Below are 20,927 nucleotides of genomic sequence, written 5' to 3'. Positions count from 1 at the left end.
ATGCCTCCACTATCTCTTCAGCTATGTCGTGACCCAGTGACCAATTCACCACACGGTCAGTCTTTGGGTATACAGCCATATTCATCTGACGAATGTGGCTGAGTCAGCGCTGATGTTATTAGCTTAGCAATAGGTGTGATGATACCAGCCAATTAGTTTTTCTTTCACCTTTCTCAATCTCAGACTACTTGCAGTTAAATGACACACAGCTCTGCTTACAACCAGCATAATTTACAACTAGTATTGCTTAAGTCCAGCCCTTGTCCTCACCACAGAACCTGGACAATGAATAATAAGGGCTGATCATAACAGGGTGAAATTTAGTGGGACTCCTTTTGTTCTGGGCCACTTCAGTTACTGCGAAGGCCTGTTAGGAGCCCTAGAAATATGTAGCAGATGGGGCTCTGGCAAACAAGTCCTCAACAGCAGAACAGGAGGAGGAAGATATGCCATCTGGAATAATTCAACAGCTGTTCCAGTAGACAAAGGCTGCAGCAGAACAAAACCTCCAATCATCTTGGTTTCCTCGCCATTGAATCAAGGTTTCATTCTGTCAAGATGCATGTGTGTGCATGCTGGTGTGCAATGGTTTCTCCACGCTAAAATATATCAGGTACAGGTGTCTTTCTTTCTGCCTTTGGCGACTAATAAATGGGGACAGGAGCAGGATTGTGTTATCTGGAAGCTTCTAGTTATGATCTGGCTCAGATGTGGCAGTTACAAAATGACTGTCTAGCACTTGGATGAGGCAGGGGTGCCTTTCAGCAGTTGTGACTGTGACTGAGCAGCCCTCTTTAGGATCTGCTCTGCTCACCGTTTATTGGTGAGGGGACTGGAAAAAGTCCACTAAACATAGGCTAGCGAGGGATAACCAATAATAATTTCTCTCTGTCTCCTATAAATGCACCTTTTTGCATCCGCTAATTCCAACTGAAGACAAGAGTCTTCTTTGATTAACAAAGACTGATTAAAAGAGCTAACAAAGACAAAGAGAGACTCTGTGTTACCACTGACAATCAGAGAGAGCCACTACTAACTGAACTAAAGATTGACTGATCACATTTGCTGGGAGAGTTCCACTCCATCTTTTATTAATAATCTGCAACAAGTCTGTAAATATCCTAGGAGGCCCTCAGTGTAGTGAAGCATAGATTTCTAGGCATGTTTGCTACATTTTACAATCATTCTTCCAACCTTATCTTTAGCAAAGGTTCCCACAAAAATATAAGAGGGCATGTTTGTAACTCACTGGATGTTTCTGCCCTAGTACATTTTAGTGGCGGGGTTGGGTTATATCTATCAGGAAATATTGAACAGGCTGGGGCTCGTTCCTCTACAAAATGGAAGGCTGAGGAGTGACTGAATAAAAGTGTTTAAAATTATGAAGGGATTCGATTGGGAAAGTGTAGAGAATGTTTCTACTTCTGGTAGTACTGAGTTTTGGTGAGCATGTCCCCTGTATCATCTCACTATCTACATTAATCATTAAAGCAAAGCCTTCACAATCTAATCAAAACAAAAGAAACAAAAAATGATTTTGACGTAATTTTTAATAGATTGAGCAAGATTTCTTACAGTGCTGTGACCAGTAAATTTATGTATCCTAATTGTTTTAAGAAATAAATTCACACAAGAATCCAGATGTTTTGTTTCTTGCTTTACAAAACATAATAATTATTTTTAAAAACATTTTATGCAACAGCCACATAAATTGAATCAACACAGGAGTCCAGAAATCAACTGGTGGTTCAACAAATGAGAAAAACACAAATAACGGAAATACAAAAAAGCAAAATACAACTGGTGCTACATTAATTGGAATTTTTAATATAGTGTTAATATATTTAACTGAAATTCTGAACATATTTATCTTCATTTCAAACTATGGTTCTATGGTTCCATTTCTTACACAGCCTGGTGTCATATTTCATAAACAATGAATACTGGTTCTCAACAACAGATCAGAAGTCTAAATGTATTAAGACAAAGAGTGCTGCCCAGATAACAGGGGTGCCACTACATAAATATATTAACATTTACTATACATCTAAAGTGCAATTACTGTTTAAAAGTCTTACACTGATTGTCGTTGGTGCCAAAATTATTTTAAAAACCTGTGAAACAGTGTAGGCATTTTTTAAATTGTGAAACAGAATGATGGAATGAAGTTAAAAATGTCTAAACAGCTAGATCACTGAAGCTTAAAAAAATCTGAAATTCATGTAGATTGACACTTCACATAGGAACACTTTTCACAGTAGTTCTAGCAGTTCATAATGATCTGTATTCCCATCTGTGACCTGCAACACCATTCACATTACACCATTACAGTAATTATCAGGCATATAGGAAAAAAAGATAAAAACATAGTAATATTTACACATTTGATTATTACAGTCTGGCATATGGAGTGACCACACAGTGTCTGATGTCATAATTTATGCACTGCAAAGCAAGAAAAAAAAATTACTTTTAAGAAGTAAAATTAGATCTAAACTCAAGCTTGTTTTTCTGAAACAGTTCAAGACAGATTTAAATAGAACATATTGTGAATTTCTAAAATCGTCTGTTCCCAATCTTGAAAGCTAGTTTGTAATTCCAGAACAGAAAATGTCATGTGACACAACGAAATGATGAATAGCAGGACAAGCAGTTGTTGCAAATGGCAAAATCGTCTATCTTGGACTTTTTTTTCTCCCTTTTTTGAATCACTGATCACCTCGTGGTTTTTCCACCAGGTGGGGTCATTCGTGTGGCTTAAAAGATAGTTGAACTGTCTGCATATTTTACCCCCAGGTATACACAAGGTGAACAAGTACAATCAATTCAGCTCAGTAAAGAACATGCATATATGAACACTTTACTAATATATATTGCAACTAAAAGCAGGCATTTTGAAAACCAAAACGTTGATCAATCACAAAAATAGATTTTGTTTCCCATAGTTACAAAATCCAACTTAATGAAGTGAACAAGAATGGGCAAAGGCTACAAATTAATGACTGTGCAGAAACCAGTCCAACAACTTTAAAACCTGAATACAGTAAAATCCAAATACAGAATTTTTGCCATACACTCAAGGTGCATAATACAACTGAAATATTCAAAGTCAAAAGAAATTATGAAAATCTACATTTAGAATCCACATATAATTACAAATAAGACATACAGTGGTTTTCTAGATAGCAGCAAATTACCAGGTGTAAAAGTAATCAAAAGACATTAATGGAACAGATGAATCTTGACACAGTGCACTTGCTCCATTAACAGATAGGTAACACTGTATTATAATACATTCTGTATAGAATTCGAATTGCATCAGTGAGGGACTGCCTCCAAGCGTTTTAAAATATAGCATCCCTTCCTCCCTGCCTGGCATATTGATGTTCAGAAGAAATACAAATATAATCAGTGCAGACTGTCCGTTTTGTAGCTGAAAGGAAAAAATACAATTCCCAGTGAATTTACAAAATTATACGAAAACATAAAAGTGAATCTTCACGATAGTACTTCCAATAATTTCCCGTGGGTTCTAAGTCATTCAGCTATGTGGACAAAACAAAAACAGAAAGGACATGAGGACTCGAAACGTCAACTTTGCTCTTCTCCGCCGATGCTGCCAGACCTACTGAGTTTTTCCAGGTATCTCTGTTTTTGTTTTGGATTTCCAGCATCCGCAGTTTTTTATTTTTATCTTTGTGTTTAATTGACTGCTGCTTCTCTTCAAGAAATGCCTACCTTGAAGAAACTATGTGGACATATTAGGGATGCTATATTGTCCTCATCTACCATGAATTAGGAAAGTGGAAACTAGCCAGGATCTCTTCTCTTTTAATTCTGGGCACTATGCTTTGGAAAGGGTGTCAAGACCTTGAAGATGGTACAGAGATAATTTACTAGAATATTACCTGGCAAGAGGGACTTTATTTATGTCAAGACACAGATATAACATTTTGAGCAAGAGATGATGGGGATGTGGGATAGAATTTTTTTAAGCAGTGAGTGGTAATGACCTGGAACTCACTGTTTACGAGGGTGGTAGAGGCGGAGACAATGAATGATTTCAAAAGGAAATTGGATGGCACTTGACGTACCTAAACCTATAGAGCTACAGGGATCAAGCTGGGGAATGGGACTGATTGGATTGCTCTACAGTTAGCCAGCATGGACACCGTGGGCTGAATAGCCCACCTTTTGTGCTGTCATGATTCTATGAGACTGGAGATGCTTGGCTTGTTTTCCTTAGAGAAAGAGGTTAAGAGGAGATTTGCTAGAGGTGTTTAAAAATATGGATGAATTTGACAGAATGAATAAGGATAAACTGTTTTCAGTGGCCGTGTGCTTAGTAATCAGAGGACAAAGATTTAATGCGAACGGCAAAAGAGCCAGGCGTGACATCAGGAAACATTTTATTACGTGGTAAAGTTGTGGTCATCTGGAATACTCTTCTTGAAAAAGTGCTAGAAGCAGATTCAATAGATAATTGGATATTACTCCAAGCGAGAAGATTTACAGGGAAACAGGAAAGAGCAGTTAAGGGGGATTAATTAGATAGCTCAATCAAAGAGCTAGCTCAGACACAAAAGGCCAACTGACCTCCTTCTCTACTGTATCGTTCCACGATTATAGGAACGCTATTCAGCAATTTCAACTAGAAATATGTTTGCAGACATCAACTGCGGGTAATAATGCCCATGGCAGTCAAACAGTCTGTCAATTGTCATTATCAAAGCTCCCCCATTGATATTGGCCACTTAGATTAGATACTGAATGATGTGAGCTGTCCACTGTGCAATAGAGGGGAGAAATTTGGTGCAGAAAGCTAGGAAAAATATTTCCATTGTATAATCAAACCAGTTTAATTATACTACACATTTGTGTCCCTACATAATGAAATTACTTAATTCTAATCCTCCAGATTTAACGGCATTCAAATTTGTATTCTCACAAAAACATCAATGTTATTAGTAAATGCTTAATTTTCGCAATCTCAATTAAAGAGAGCCCTGCTCCTACATAAGATTCAGTCTATGGCCATTCCTTAATAATTTCCCAAAATTCTTCCAGATGACAAACATCAACTTCTCATAAAAAATTAAACTCAATCTATGTTAGGACTTTGAAACTTTAAGGTAAAACTGTGCAAATACCATTGAGTTTTGCAACTATAGGTAGTCCAAGGTTCAACCATTATGTATATAACAATCATCATTCCCAACTCTATTAAGAAAAATTATTCACACATGATCAAATTACACATCAGGATTTTGATGTATAAAATCATAAATCTGTTCAGGCAATGTTATTAATGCCAGCAGAAAGAAAGCAGGATACAAATGACTATTGTGGATAAACTACAGGAAAGTAATCCCGACAATGAGATAAAGAACTGATATCACAAAGATTAAACAGCCAAAGTCAAAACAGCAAAGTTTATCTGTATCAGTCATTTGAATCATTCTTCCTGCTGGCGCTAATAGCATTGCTTGAACAGATTTATGGTTTTGTACATTCTTGAATTGATAGCATAAAGAGCAAACAAGTATCAACCAAAGTCAGAAACAGCAAAGGAACAGAATCACAGGGAGGTACAGGCTTTAATGACTTCTGTCTCCCATGTGATTTGGTCAAGTGCAACTTGATTGTCCAAAATAATTAGAATATAACAGCAATCAGCCTTGGATTCAAACTCGGGGCTCCCATTTGGGAAGTCAAAATATCTTAACACTACTTTTTTTTTTATACAGGTATAAATATATTCTCAAAAAATCTAATGAGCAAAAAGATCATGCTTTAACCACTTCTTAGACAGGAATGCAATTTGTATTTTTCGAGGCCTTACAAATAAATGTACCAAACTTACAAAACAATTTGTTTTCACAGCTGACAACCAATGTAAGATCATCAGTTGGGCTCGCAGTGCAGCTCAATTGCACATGCTAGAAGCCACATATATTAATATGCAGGGCCCTGTCCTTTGCAGACAGAAAGAACATGTAAACACATTGCACCTTTTTCAATTAAACAAAATAGGCGACAGCCATTCTCTGTTCATTCCCTAGGGCAACGTCTTGACCAATCAGAGTCAACCTGCCTGGTTTGAATTTAAACCAAGCTTAACAGTAAACTAAAACAGAATTACCTGGAAAAACTCAGCAGGTCTGGCAGCATCGGCGGAGAAGAAAAGAGTTGACGTTTCGAGTCCTCATGACCCTTCGACAGTTCTGTCGAAGGGTCATGAGGACTCGAAACGTCAACTCTTTTCTTCTCCGCCGATGCTGCCAGACCTGCTGAGTTTTTCCAGGTAATTCTGTTTTTGTTTTGGATTTCCAGCATCCGCAGTTTTTTTGTTTTTAACAGTAAACTGTCAGTCATCAGTTATTTGGTGCATTCTCCATGGAAACACCTCTACCAATCAGAGCCCACTTGCCAACCAATCAGCACTCTCTTCTCATGCAGTATAAATTGTTATCCCCTTTACATTTGGTATTCTTACAAATCGTCCTGATGAGTGCAAGATGAAAAGCTTCAACAACATGTATGTTTTCTCAGCAATACTCAAATATGTTTTCAATTAAACATCATAGGTCAAAAGTCACCTAACAATTAAAACAGAAAGGAACAGCTGTGAAGCGACGGCACTTAATGCCAGCCGCAAAGAAAATTGCTTGCAAAGGTCTAGCGATCTCCAAGGCATGGATTTCCTTTTCCCAAAGTCAGTTTGAATCTGGTGCTGAGTCAAGGGGATCTCCAGGCATCCAGCAACAGTGATTACATCAAGCAAGGTAAGCAGCCAATTAAATTTATGTCTTCTCTCAGACAGCAAATCAGAAAGTAAAACATATTGATTTTTTACTCTGAATTAAAATTTTACAGAGGTCAAAATAAATGATTAGGACATACACATGAAGGTAGAAGCTGATATATCATTAAAAAAAGTGTTTAAAAAAATTAAAATGTGAATTTAGCAAACAGGAGAAATTTGACATTCTACAAATATAAAATTAGTTTTTTAGAGACAGTGAGTTTAGTATGCCGTTAAAAACCCTGTTACACTTCATTCAATAAGATGCAACTTTTTCAAGGGTCCTTTCAGCTAGACTAATAGCGTAGAGACAAGTTCTCATCGGTTCAGTGGTTTCCACTTGGTTACAGTTTTGGGGGGGGGGGGGGGGGGGGGGCCCTCCGCAGTGCACCTTAAGGGGAACTGTAGAATCACCGACAGCAACCTCTTGATCTCTGTGTTTAACTGCACATGTGCAGACTCCTGAACTTGTTGTCAGTTTCGGAGGAGTAATGAAGGGCAAACATGACAGTTTCACCATCATTACCACCACAAAAGCCGGGCCAATTAAATAATAATGAAGCTAAGGAAAGAGTGTAAATCACTAGACCAAATGAAAAATCGAGCACATTGCATTATGCAATTTCACCAATTTTCAGAACCAGAAAATCCCAAATGAGGACAAATAGAGCCACATCAATGTGATGCAAAAGCAATCAGCAATTAAGAGCACTCAACTGCATTTTCAAAAGATTTTGCCTGAAATGTAGCACCAAAGTCATTAACTAATTTAGCAAAGCTATTCAATAAGGTTGAATTTCAAAGTTGTAACAGAAAAGAGAAAATTTTAAACAGCTCACCTTTTCAAATTGTTTGCTTAAAAAAAAACATGAGATCACATTGCCCTGCTGTACTCTATGCCACCTTTTGCTGAGATACCAGGCCAGGGTAAAAAACTGCGGATAAGGTTCTGTGCCTGGCGGTATATTCGCTGGGGAATGGAGCAAGGCCTCAGATTCACCAGAGTTGAGCCAATGTGTTGAATATAGTCAGTGAAGGTATGTCAAGGACTATAACATAATTTTTGTACAATATGGGTTTAGACTAAGTTCTTAATACAGTAGTGGAAAACTGAACGAGCAAGAATGTTTGAAACATCTAAATGATGTTTCGTTTTTTTAACAGTAATTCAAGTGGTGTGTCCATCTTCAAAACTGCAATGAAGCATCAAAATAACGTATTGGAATAAAAGCAATTGGGATAAGAGAGGGGGAAGGAAGAGACAAACATATATTACCATCCCTTCGGTGCGGAAAATTTGTGGTTTCATTCAAAATCTTCCTAAGCCATAACTGAGACCCAAGGCAGAAGATATGTAGATAACCCAGTTCCAGATGCTCATTGTAACTGTCAGGTGGAAAAACAACATCAACTGGTTCCTTGACAAGACTTCAAATCACTTCTGCTACTAAAACTTTTTTTTAATAACTATCAATAATGTCTCTCTTGCTACATGCCTTCTTCATGCTGGATCATTATATCTTATTTCTATGGATCATATCAGGCATTTATGTAATGTCCATACTTTCTAGTTTTGCTCTCCTTTTCTTGCTTCTCCATTCAAACTTTGCCAATAACAACTTCAATAATCTTAGCTTTGACTCCAAAAGTGCTACTCCAAGAACCCCTCGTTACTCATCGTCTTGTAGAATTAGTTTTCTATACGCTACAACTTAGTCAGAGAATTTTTTTTAAAAATGTGATCACACACCCCTAGATATTGTTTGTTTTTTACAAAAGCATAAGCTGGCGTTGTAATGATATCCCTATTTGACCTGAATCGATCTTATACTTTTAACACACGTACTTCGCCAAGTTCTGGGGGGGGGGGGGGGTGCGGGGGCAGGCCAAATGTGAAGAGCTTGATATTTGTTGTTAAATTGCTTCATTTCACACCAAGTGAACATACAGAACAACAGTTATAATCATATTTACTTAGTTCAAACAGTACAACTTATCATTGTGTAATGATACAAAGAATATATCATGCTTCCTCATATCAATAGGTATGATTTAGTTTTAACTTTTAATATTTTCACCCTACCAAAGATCCTCAGCTTTCTATTACAAAACTGGACTGCCCTTGCAGGCTTCTATTTGAGAAAGCTTAATTCCAGTGTCAATGGGAATGTAATCCTCTGCCATCAGCATTTTGGTTCTGATCTGAATGCACATCACCTAGCCCTTCTGTCTTATGAATTAACACTGTGACAGCCAAGTTTAGTTCAATATATTCTATGCCAAGGTTCCTCCATGCCAAGTCATAAATCCTGAACGTGACAAGTTGCTTAAAGACTTTGTTTTTATTTTTAAGAAACGTACACTTTAAAAAGGTTTGGGAAATAGCTGTTTTCATGTTGAACACAGCATACCTCAAGATTATCGAAGTGAATGAAGTTCCACTCTGTTCTCACCCAGACTATCTTCAGAAGCTTTAAAGCAAAGATGCTTACAGAAAGGTAACTGAAAGAAAACAAAGTTTCCCAATTCTACTTGAGGTGCCTTTTGCTTAATACACAAAGAAAATCTTCTTGATATTCCCTAACCCATTCCCACAAATATATGGAAGTAGCATCAAGACTAAGAAACTCTGGTTCATTGACACTGCTGTGGCTTGGCTATCAGTTTGTTATTCAGAATTTCTGTTCATCTTCTCTAAAGAAACAACTTTTATCCCAAAGCAGAGAACAAGACTCTTCATCCGGTTTAAACCCTTATTGGATTAAATGTTAACGCCTTGGAATGAAAAAATTCTTAGATCTGGGTTTTTGAAACTAATCACTGACACTTTAGCTTATTCAACTAAAGCAATTTCTCCAAATGTAAAATAATCTCTCTGGATTTTGCCTGTTGGCCTCATAAGCTTCCAAATTTTCGCAGCTGAGTATTCAATCACAGCTATTTTCGGGTTCATGCTAGTTATTACTGCATTCCTGATAGATCTGGAAAGAATTTTGGCAGGTTCTCAACCATTTATCTCCAATTTTTTTTTAAGATAAACTGCAAATTATTTTCTTCTCCCAACTAATGACATCCAAGAATATCAATACAGCCCATTAATGTATCTGCCTTTGGAGTTGTTCATTTCTGGTCAACTTTCTTGGTGGCAATCATCTCAAGTTAAGGTTTGTTTCAGCCTCAGTTTATCAAGTATCTCTTACTGCAAATAAATAAACTGTCCTGAAAATGAAATTGCAACTTCTTCCAAAAATGGCATCTTGATTAAATAATCATTTACCAAACTTCTGTCCTGATGACAAATTTAATTAGCAAGTGAATTTCACATTCTAAAAATACATCTACATCTACATTGATCAAAGTAAACAGGTTAAAATAACTGGCCATGTTTTTCATAAGAAAAGAGAAAGATTTGAGACTGGTATGTTTAACAGTACATTGGTTTCTAGCAAACTGCTCCTTTCCTATCCAAGGGAAAGATCATTCTGCTAGCTGAACTGACTCAAACACTATAACAATTGGATAAGCTACACTGTTATCCAATTACATGTTTTCAGACAGTATTTTATGTTTAATTGGACATCCAATGAAGCATTAAAGGATTTTATCTTTCAATTTCTATTGATTCTTAATTTCATTCCTTAGGTAGGTTTTATATTAGCTGTTACTTGAATGGTAAGGCTATTTACTCAAGTTAACACTGATGTGTAACTGGCAAAATGTACGCAAGTGGTAGGCCCAAGCTGAAGAATAATATTTAAGACAATGGCATTCATTACCCAAATGAGGGTCCTCCCAACACCAACACAGGAAGAATTATTCCAATCACTTTGATTATGAACCTGACAATTCAGACAAAGAATTGCATAATGGTTGTTGTGTAACAAATTTGTATTGGAGGATTCACTGTTATACAACTAAGCCTGCAAGAATCATTCAAAATAAAATAAAATTCTACCTATATGAGTTAGCGTTAGAGACAAATCCAACCACACCTGTGGGTGGCTAATCTTCTTCCAAACAAAATAACTTACTATTAGCAATTTTCTTAACAACTCATTTCAATTCAGTTTGTTTTGATTAACACATTACAAAATACAATAAATCACAGATCTTATGTGAAAGCTAGTAACAAACATTATCTTAGTGTTAAAAATATTAAAGATAAAAAAGATTTAAAATAAGCTAAAATGCTTGAAATTTTATTTTTAAAAATCTTATTCATCAATCAAATGTTTTTTTCTATGGAATTATAATATTTAGAAACTTGAAGCCTATAAATTATTAAACAATTACAACAAAAACTTTTGTAGTTAAATGCAGCGAAAATATATTTTGGGGTTAAGGAGCTTAATTCTCTTTAAAGGATATAAGATTGTCCAAGGAGGGTGTCCTCCGTTGATATAAAGAACATACGTAAAGCCATCCTTTAAAACACCACGTATAGAGTAATAATAGGGCAGGTAGTGATGTTGTTTAAAGTCCCTATTTTCATAGAAGTGGATGGCAGTACTATTGGTAGTAAGGACATGCAAATAGATTGCTTTGCAATGATCTTGAGCTGTGGTTGATATGTGATCCTTCAGGCTTTCAAGTAATAATGAACCTTAAAAATAAAAAGAAATAGTAGTCACTAAAACAGACTTCAAGATTTTACATTTTAATACATAGAAGGTAAACCTGATTTAAAGAAGAAAAATCTAAGAGAGTACATATAGTAGCAAATAACACCGCTATCAACTCTAATTGAAGTAAAAAGATGTCCTACTTGTTAAGAAATACCTGAGTTCCACAAACCTTTCTTTCCTATGAAGGCCCACCAAACTGTCATACGCATGCACGAAAATATAAACACAGCTGGTACTAAAATCTCTCAACATGGGCATCTATGGATTTATCTCTAGATCCATTAAAAGTACCAATTCAAACTGAAATATATAGAACATACAGTTGTGATTACCATAGTTACTAACTATACATTTCAAATTCACATTTCTTTTGTATTTTGCTTCAGTTTTCTTCCCCACTTCACATTTTTTTCATCCCCAAGGCATACAAAGACGAGGCCTCTATTTCTCAGACCTTAGATATTGCCTAATACTGATTTTAGTTAAACTGCAGGATCTTTCTCTTCATTTCAAGGTGGTGTTGTTGGCTCCTAGTCTTGCTTATTTTTCATTATCATAAAGAAAAACTCATGTTATAAGTCTCAATTTGCTATGACATAAAACACAATTTATCACGTGATTTCCCCAATCTCAACCAGTCTAAGGCAGCACAACAGAAACCAGATGATTCCCCACAATGTGAGAAATTTGGAGATCCATCATTGCAAGGTGCACATGTATACAGTATTTTATTTTCAACAGGAACACAAGAACATAAGGAGAAAACATTATTTAGTGTTTTCTGGCACTAATGCCTTGTTTCAGAGCCTGATTACTTTCCAAATATCCTCCACTGAATTCATACTTAACCTTTAGGATTTTCTGATGGAACAGGAATTTTGAATATCCAGATAGAACTTGCAACTATTGCACTTAGTCTCCCATGTCTGCTAATAACAAATTTGAAGAAATTACCTTAAATTTATACAACTTATTGTAATCATATTCTCTAGTTACTGAACTTGGTTTTGCCCAAAATACATTCACTTTGTACTTTTTATTATTATAAATGTGTGAATCATGTCCTCTCTTTAAATCTTCTTACTCAAGTAATAGGAATGAGTTCAGCTTATCAAACCATTCATCAGAATTGGTTAATGCAAAACCTGATGTTACCTTTGATGTCTTTGTCCGAATCATTTGTACTATCTCTATGTCTTTTCGTAGACACTATTGAAGTGAATTTTTTTGGGACTTCTCTCACTCACTTTGTGTCAAACGGCCATGGAAAGCCTAGAAAAAATTGTGATGTTTTTATGGAAACTCACCCCCCCAACTACAATCGTACAAAATATACTCAAATGTTGTCTCTCTAAATCTTTAGAGTGCTATGCTCACTTCTTTGGACACAGATGTGTTTAAATACCAATAATTTTGTTCGCATTTACTGCCATACACTTAAAGCATTTCTTCAAATAGAAAACAACTTTTTTCCAGATGTACTCAGAATCAAGAATCACAGAATCTCACAGTGCAGAAGAGGCCCTTCGGCCCATCGGGTCTGCACCGACACGTGAGACACACTGGACTGACCTACCTAACCTCAACTATTTGGCCCATAGCCTTAAATGTTATGACGTGCCAAGTGCTCGTCCAGGTACATTTTAAAGGATGTGAGGCAACCCGCCTCCACCACCCTGCCAGGCAGTGCATTCCAGACCGTCACCACCCTCTGGGTGAAAAAAGTTTTCCTCACATCCCCCCTAAACCTCCTGCCCCTCACCTTGAACTTATGCCCCCTTGTGACTGACCCTTCAACCAAGGGGAACAGCTGCTCCCTATCCATGTCCCTCTTAATCTTGTACACTGCGATGAGGTCGCCCCCTCAGTCTTCTCTGCTCCATCGAAAACAACCCATGTCTATTCAACCTCTCTTCATAACTTAAGTGTTTCATCCCAGGCAACATCCTGGTGAATCTCCTCTGCACCCCCTCCAGTGCAATCACATCCTTCCTATAATGTGGCGACCAGAACTGCACACAGTACTCCAGCTGGGGCCTCACCAAGGTTCTATACAACTCCAACATGACCTCCCTACTTTTGTAATCTATGCCTCGATTGATAAAGGCAAGTGTCCCATATGCCTTTTTCACAACTTCACTAACATGCCCCTCCACCTTCAGAGATCTATGGACACACATGCCAAGGTCCCTTTGTTCCTCAGAACTTCCTAGTGTCATGCCATTCATTGAATATTTCCTTGTCAAATTACTCCTTCCAAAGTGTACCACCTCACACTTTTCAGGGTTAAATTCTATCTGCCACTTATCTGCCCATTTGACCATCCCATCCATATCTTCCTGTAGCCCAAGGCACTCAACCTCACTGTTAACCACCTAGCCAATCTTTGTGTCATCTACAAACTTACTAATCCTACCCCCCACATAGTCATCTATGTCGTTTATGGTCACCTCCTCAAAAAATTCAATCAAATTTGTTAGGCATGACCTCTCTCTGACAGAGCCATGCTGACCATCCCTGATTAAACCTTGCCTCTCCAAGTGGAGATAGATTCTCTCCTTCAGAATTTTCTCCAATAGTTTCCCTACCACTGACGTGAGACTCACTGGCCTATAGTTTCCTGGCTTATTTCTACAACCCTTCTTAAATAGCAGAACCATATTAGCTGTTCTCCAGTCCTCTGGCACCTCCCCCGTGGCCAGAGAGAAATTAAAAATTTGGGTCAGAGCCCCTGCGATCTCCTCCCTTGTCTCCCTCAGCAGTCTGGGACACAAATCATCTGGACCTGGAGAAATTCCCCTTACTTTGTGGTCTTATTTGCTATTTTAGTATTTCCAAGTCAAATGCCAAAATCTCCTCCCAATTTAACCTCTGAAATATATCCCCTTCCTCAAACTATATATTTTTTTCCACACAATTTATCATGTTACTTTTAAGCTCCAAATCAAAATAAATTTAAAGTGTGACCAGTATTGTGAAGTACTGGGAAGACCAAAGGCATTGTCTTAGGTCCCCACTAAACCCTGTTCCCTGGTTACCGACTTTATCCCTCTCCCTGGCAACTGTCTGCAACTAAACCAGACTAATCTCAACCATGGTGTCATATTTGATCCGGAGATGAGATTCCGGCCACTTTTCCATGACAGTCACTAAGACCACCTATTTCCACTTCTCTAACATCACTAGAATCTGCCCTGCCTCAGCACAACTGCTGCTGAAACCCTCATCCATGCTTTTGATACTTCTAGACTTGACTATTCAATGCAATCTTAGTCAGCATCAGCATTTTACCCTCTGTAAACCTAAGATCATACAACTCTGCTGACCATTTCCTTTGCACCAATTCCCATTCACTCAGCAACCCTGTGCTCACTGACCTACACTGGCTCCTGGTTAAGCAATGCCTTGATTTTAAAATTATCATCCTAGTGTTTAAAACTTGTCATGGCCTTGCCCCTCCCTATCTCTATAATCTCCTCCAGCCCAACAACCCTCCAAGATATCTGCACTTGTCTAATTCTGACCACAAGTAACCCTGATTTTAATTGCACCGCCACTGGTGGTTGTGTCTCAGTTATGAAGGCCCTAAGCTCTGGAATTCCCTCCTTAAACCTTTCCTCCTTTAAGACACATGTTAAAACCCACATCCTTGATCAAGATTTTGCCCATCTGCCCTAAAATCATCTTATATGGCTCAAGTTTCACTCTTTTAAAACACTCCTGTGAAGCACCTTGGGCAGATTTATTACATTAAAGGTGTTTTATAAAAACAAAAGTTGTTGTTGGTTTAGTAAGTGATTTACAAGGTACTTCACTGATCACAGGTATCCAAATAAAACTCCTGCCACTGACATTACCCAGAGTTTACTATTATTTAACCAATTCATATAGAAGTGCAGTGCTGTGTTAAACAAAAACAGAATTACCTGGGAAAACTCAGCAGGTCTGGCAGCATCGGCGGAGAAGAAAAGAGTTGACGTTTCGAGTCCTCATGACCCTTCGACAGAACTTGAGTTCGAGTCCAAGAAAGAGTTGAAATATAAGCTGGTTTAAGGTGTGTGTGTGGGGGGCGGAGAGATAGAGAGAGAGAGGTGGGGGGGGGTGTGGTTGTAGGGACAAACAACCACACCCCCCCCACCTCTCTCTATCTCTCCGCCCCCCACACACACACCTTAAACCAGCTTATATTTCAACTCTTTCTTGGACTCGAACTCAAGTTCTGTCGAAGGGTCATGAGGACTCGAAACGTCAACTTTTTCTTCTCCACCGATGCTGCCAGACCTGCTGAGTTTTTCCAGGTAATTCTGTTTTTGTTTTGGATTTCCAGCATCTGCAGTTTTTTTGTTTTTATATCTGCAGTGCTGTGTTCTTTGGAAAGAGGCTGTCAAAGGAGTCTTTCTTCTGATTTGTTTTCTCTTGCCAAGGGACACTGCTGCCTTTACTTGGGACTTGCTCATTCAATAAGTTCCAGCTTTCAGTGCCATCAGGCTGCCTTATTATTTTTCAACTCATATTAAATGTTCAGAACATATATGAAGGCTTTGTTTCATTTGTAAAGGTAGTTTAAAAATCTGTACCATTAACTTTGCTAGAAATATAAAATGCTCAACTTTGCTTTAAAATATCAATTTGACAAAGTAGATCACAAAAAAGTTACATCGTCTTCCGCTCTTTCCCCCATAACTGAGAAGACAAGCTAGTAGTCTGATCATATGGCTCCATGCAGTGAATCATATAATACAATCGTATCCTATTACATAGTAATGCAGCAGTTTTGTACACCAATATATTGAACCCCATACTAAATTGCTTATTTTGCCCTTTTTCTTCAATAGCTGTGCTTTACGATGATAGCCATCGCTTACAGTGAGCGGTAAAGCTCGTTCCCAATCAGTACTAGCAGCCCTTAACTAGCACCAATGCTCACTTTATGATTTGGGGTGTTTGTGTGGGAGTGACAGCTCTGAAGGTAGCCAATTATTTTTATTCCTAGTGAAGAGGAACTTTTACACACATCTTCATCCCACCCCAAAAGGGATGAGAAGGCAGAGAGCAACGAATCTACAGAGGAAAATTCCCAGCAGGTTAATGACAGCAAACTCACAATTGCAAAGTGTGTGACAAGTAAAAGTAAAATGCTGCCATGAGGTTGCTCAAGCACCACAGAAGGATTTTACTGAAACCCACCACGTAATTTTCCCTGGTTGACCAGAACACTCATGATGGAGTTTCTAATCCCCAGGGTGAAGAAAGCACAGAGTTCACATGCCTTTACTTTTATCAGAGTGTTCTACAACAAACCGAGTGCATTAAACAAATTGCATTAAAGAATTAGGAGTACTGGTTGTATCACAGTCATTTCATTTTTACTTACTTCAGTTCTAGACATCAAACCAAAATCAAACTAAATTTTGTAGGCTTTTTTAAAAAACAAATATAATTCTTGTAAATAGGACATTAAGTCAGTTATTATTCGCAATTACAGACAAATGGACAAGATGTTTTAGGAGTGAGAATGTTTATATAACATGGCCACTTACATTTAATAAACTTAATTTTTTAGGTCAGATTGAAATGTTAAAATCATTTAAAACCAACAGAATTTTTCAAATTGTTTTCTTTTAATGTTCAGAAACATTGACATCGGCCTGCCAACAATCCTGACATCCTGCTTTAAATCCATCAATTACAAATGGTGGTCTCAATCTTCAAAAACCTAGGATATTTAAACAAGGTCTTACACTAGAAATAAAATGGAAGCAAGTTAATACACTTACCTATTCCATGTTTTCTGAATTCTTTTACAACCCCTAGACTTAAAATGTAAGCAACTTGTATCTCTATAGGAAAACTAGAGGCCAGAATATCTCCATCCTGTAGGTAACAATAAGAGAGAACATCATCCAATTCCAGTAGATTATTGAAGATCAAATTAATTCTGATTAGTAATTTATCTCAACACATTGTTCAATATCTTTAAGAGTTTTGCCCAGAAACAAAAGCAGGAAGCATTGGAAATACACATATCATTCCCCATCTTCACAAATGCTGTCTGATCTGTTGGGTATTTCAGGACTTTTGTTTCATATTCTAAGCATCCATTTAAGAACTTTGTTCAGTTTTGCTTTTGAAAAAAGTTATACAATTTTTTAATTGATTCCACTATTTTGAAACGTATTTCTTAGTAAAATATACATGTGTAAGTAAACAAGCAAAAATCATTCTTCAGCTACCTTCTCACTTGGTCTGCTAAGGACTTATTGAATTCAGCTCTTGCTGAAGTAGTTTTTCTTTATTTTGTGATCTGAACAGAAAGCAGCACCAAGCTATTTTGCTACAACTATGCTATCCGCCCATTTTTTTTTTGGATTCATTTACAGGATGCGGGCATTGCTAGCAAGAAGTTATTTTCCATCCCTAATTCCTTGTCAAGGTGGTGGTGAGCCACCTTCCTGAAAGGTTTGCTACATCATTTCAGACGGCAGTTAAGAGTCAATTAAACTGCTGCGGATCTTAAGTCACATAAAGGATAAACTCTGTATGGATGGCAGTTTTTCTTCCCCAAAGGATATTAATGAGCCAAAATATTTTTTATGACAATTCGGTAGCTTCATGGTCACTCCAACTGATATTAGCTTTTTATTCCAGATCTATCTAGCTAATTGACTTTAGATTTCCCAGTTGCTTTGGTGGGATTCTAACTCGTATCCCTGGATCATTTGTCATGGCCTCTGAATTATAACTTCAAAAGTATAACCACTGTAGCACTACAGCACCCCTCGCCTAATAATACATGTGAACTTCCAGCAGGAATTACGGAGTAGAAATCAGGTGTGGGAAAGCTGCTGATCTTTCCTCTACTTCCCACTGACTTCTCCCCTATCTCTTAGGCTGAGATCAGCTTATCAAACCTGGGGCTCCCTGCTTTATACGGTTTAGTGCCAGACAACAAAGTATAATTACTCACTGAGCCATCAAAGGAGCTCCTTACATTATTCCAGTAACCATGTTAAAACACATAAAAATCAACTATTGCTGTCTTTGATAATTTGCTTCTTTGGTAACAAAAAGACTGAAGTAGGACAAATGATCCAGTGGGACATACAGTGCTTTGTATTATGCATCACTTCCAAGGTCTTGAAATCATTGCAGCCTTTTTCACTTTCAACATAAATTATAGTAATAATTTTACTGCAAATGAAGAACATTAAATCTTGCCTGTATGTTGCCATACTAGGTTGAAGTATCTTAGGCCCTCATTGTTTATAATTATTTAATATATTAACTTTGTAGTTCCCGTCAAACAAAAATAATTTGCTGGTTTGTTTAGCGTTGTTGCAATAAGCGAGTTAATAGCCAGAGGACTTTTTCTAAACTAAAGAAAGGATCTTTAACAGGCAAGGCCTGACTATGTATTGCATTATTTACAGTAAACTGATCTTGTGTTAAATATATTCTGCACCACATTCTATCAGTAAACAGATATTGTTTTTAAAAAAAAGCACCAAAACTGTTCCTTAAGAGTTCTTGCATTTGAAATGGAATGTGGAACACTTGTCTATAAAATGCATTGTGAAGATGTACCTCTTTATGTACTTTTGCTCGACTTTTTATTTCGGCCACTATCATCCCCACAATGCCACCTTTATATGTGGCTGCCAAGGAAAAGAATTTCTTGTTGGAAGTGATGTCCCGGTACCATGAATCTGGGTACCTGCTCAAAGCAGAAGACAAGATCAACCTTCTTTCTACAAGCTTTGTAAAATAGTTCGCTATATTGTAACTGTAGCACAAAAGCATCACCATTGTTGGTTAATTTCACGTTTGCGATTATTTTGCTGATATTTCCAGCACCCAGTCTAAATTCAGAATTTTTAATCAGACCAATACAGTATCATAATAAAATGACTTTGTCCTGAAGCAAGGCTTGAAAGTAAATTTTGTTTGTTAAAGACAGTGACAGTGAACAAAAGATCAACACTTTTGGTAGGATTAATAGGGGAGGGAATATCTGCATGAAGAACATTTGCTATTCTACGAAACATTTAGTCAAAGAAGGCCACAAACCTTACTCTGAAAAATTGATAGGAAGGAAAGAAAATTAAATGCTAGTTATACTCACTCTATTGGGAACCAGTCACCACATAGAAGCTTCACTGTATCTATGTCATCATGACAGAGTAACCGAAGTTGTATTTCACTAAGTACAGTGGAGGATACGATGTCTGTCATTCACAGCTGAAAAGGAAAACAAACTGCCCATGACCTGCTGAAATTATGGTATAGTAAATTAAGTTACCCTCATTTAAAAGACAGACAAATAGGTACATTGAATGGAGTCCCGCTAAACTAAGAACCAGAAGGCCTCTGCTAGCCAGGATGCGGTGGCTTTTAGATGGTAATATTTTCCTGACTGATTCAGTTCCAGATTAGTCATAAGGCCAGTCTGAATTACCAGAACTCAATGAGGTCAGTGGAACCTCTCCTGGTACAGAAAAGTCAAAGTCTCTATCACTAAATTAACTCTGGAAAGAGAAAATATAAGTTGCTATAAGTCTAAAGAACTCATAAAATGTGAAAATTATTTCCTAGAAGATAGTATATTATATTTTGAGAGGAGATTTTAAAACATGCTAATGTTATTAATAATCCCACAACTGCAACTTATTTTATGATGAATGGAATTTCCTGTATAATTTATACTGTCCACAGCTTCCTCCCCCCAATAAAGATAGAGATGATTTATAGTGTAGCAGTTTTGTTTCTAAACTTGTCATCCAGAATCTTTGACATATAGTTTAGAGATGAGAGTTGGGATCCCACCATGGCAGTTTGAAATTTTGAATTCAGTTTTTAAATATCTGGTATTGGTAACCTTGAAAATTGTAAAAACCTCAACTGGTTCAATTATGTCTTTTTAGGAAGGGTACCTGCCATCCTTATCAAGTCTAGTCTCCACAGGAGACTAGTTCCATACCAACTTGGTTGGACTCTTTGCTGCCCTGTGAATTCTAATGTTCATATATGTTGATTCATTGAAGAATTACAGTGTAGTGGTTATGTTATTGGACAAATTGTGACTCACAGTACTGAAGATGGTTCCCAATCAACACTAGTAGTTTTAGGGAGTGTTTATGTGGGAATGATAACTGAAGGTAGCCAGAGGATACCACTGCAAGTGAAGAGGGGCCCTTACCCTCGCCCCCCTCCAGCCCCTCATAAATGCTGTAAACAAGAAAATAGTGGAGCTGCAGAGGAAATTTTCAGCTGGTTAACGATCGCAAAGTCTAAACTGCAAACTATGTGATAAGTAAAGGTACACACAATTTCACCATGAAGTTGATCGAACACAGGTGATGCATTTTACTGGGGCTGACTGTATTTGACTAGAGCACTCATATTGGAGAGCAAAAAAGTACACAAGTTAATCTGCCAAACTCCCCTAAGTGGGTTCTATTGTGCGCAAACTACATTACAGAATTGGGAATACTGGCTGT

At 37.4% G+C, this 20,927-nt stretch overlaps 2 protein-coding genes across 4 annotated transcripts in view; both read right to left on the bottom strand.

Annotated features, from left to right (window-relative positions):
* Positions 1 to 1,532: 1,532 nt before the first annotated feature.
* Positions 1,533 to 19,670, bottom strand: nat15 (N-acetyltransferase 15 (GCN5-related, putative)). The gene is made up of 6 exons (XM_041205800.1): positions 19,553 to 19,670; positions 19,015 to 19,144; positions 17,208 to 17,304; positions 11,174 to 11,408; positions 7,645 to 7,836; positions 1,533 to 3,433 (listed from the first exon to the last, which is right to left on the bottom strand). Exons 1-5 carry the CDS (start codon positions 19,660 to 19,662, stop codon positions 7,680 to 7,682), a joined length of 729 nt encoding a protein of 242 aa, XP_041061734.1. The 5' UTR covers positions 19,663 to 19,670; the 3' UTR covers positions 1,533 to 3,433; positions 7,645 to 7,679.
* c15h7orf26 (chromosome 15 C7orf26 homolog) overlaps positions 19,124 to 20,927 on the bottom strand; it is a 33,221-nt gene continuing 31,417 nt past the window's right edge. For all 3 annotated transcript variants that reach the window (XM_041205797.1, XM_041205798.1, XM_041205796.1), the window contains exons 8-9: positions 19,553 to 19,668; positions 19,124 to 19,144 (exon numbers count right to left, since the gene is read on the bottom strand). In XM_041205797.1, coding sequence (XP_041061731.1) covers positions 19,631 to 19,668 — 38 coding nt within the window. In that variant the 3' untranslated portion in view covers positions 19,124 to 19,144; positions 19,553 to 19,630. The remainder of the gene's footprint in view (positions 19,145 to 19,552; positions 19,669 to 20,927) is intronic.

The sequence above is a fragment of the Carcharodon carcharias genome, chromosome 15, assembly GCF_017639515.1.
Source record: "Carcharodon carcharias isolate sCarCar2 chromosome 15, sCarCar2.pri, whole genome shotgun sequence".
NCBI classification, from domain to species: Eukaryota; Metazoa; Chordata; class Chondrichthyes; order Lamniformes; family Lamnidae; genus Carcharodon; species Carcharodon carcharias.
The sequence above is the reverse complement of the archived record's forward strand: the minus strand, read 5'-3'. Positions and strand labels throughout refer to the sequence as shown.

Bases quoted from the DNA above. Each gene is read 5' to 3' on its own strand.
- nat15 (XM_041205800.1), bottom strand. From the start codon at position 19,662: ATGACAGACATCGTATCCTCCACTGTACTTAGTGAAATACAACTTCGG. The intron at 19,145-19,552 runs GTGAGTATAACT...TGCTTTGAGCAG, and splicing joins GGTGACTGGTTCCCAATAGA to GTACCCAGATTCATGGTACC. The intron at 7,837-11,173 runs ATATCCTTTAAA...ACATACCTTCAC, and splicing joins CACCCTCCTTGGACAATCTT to TGACTATATTCAACACATTG.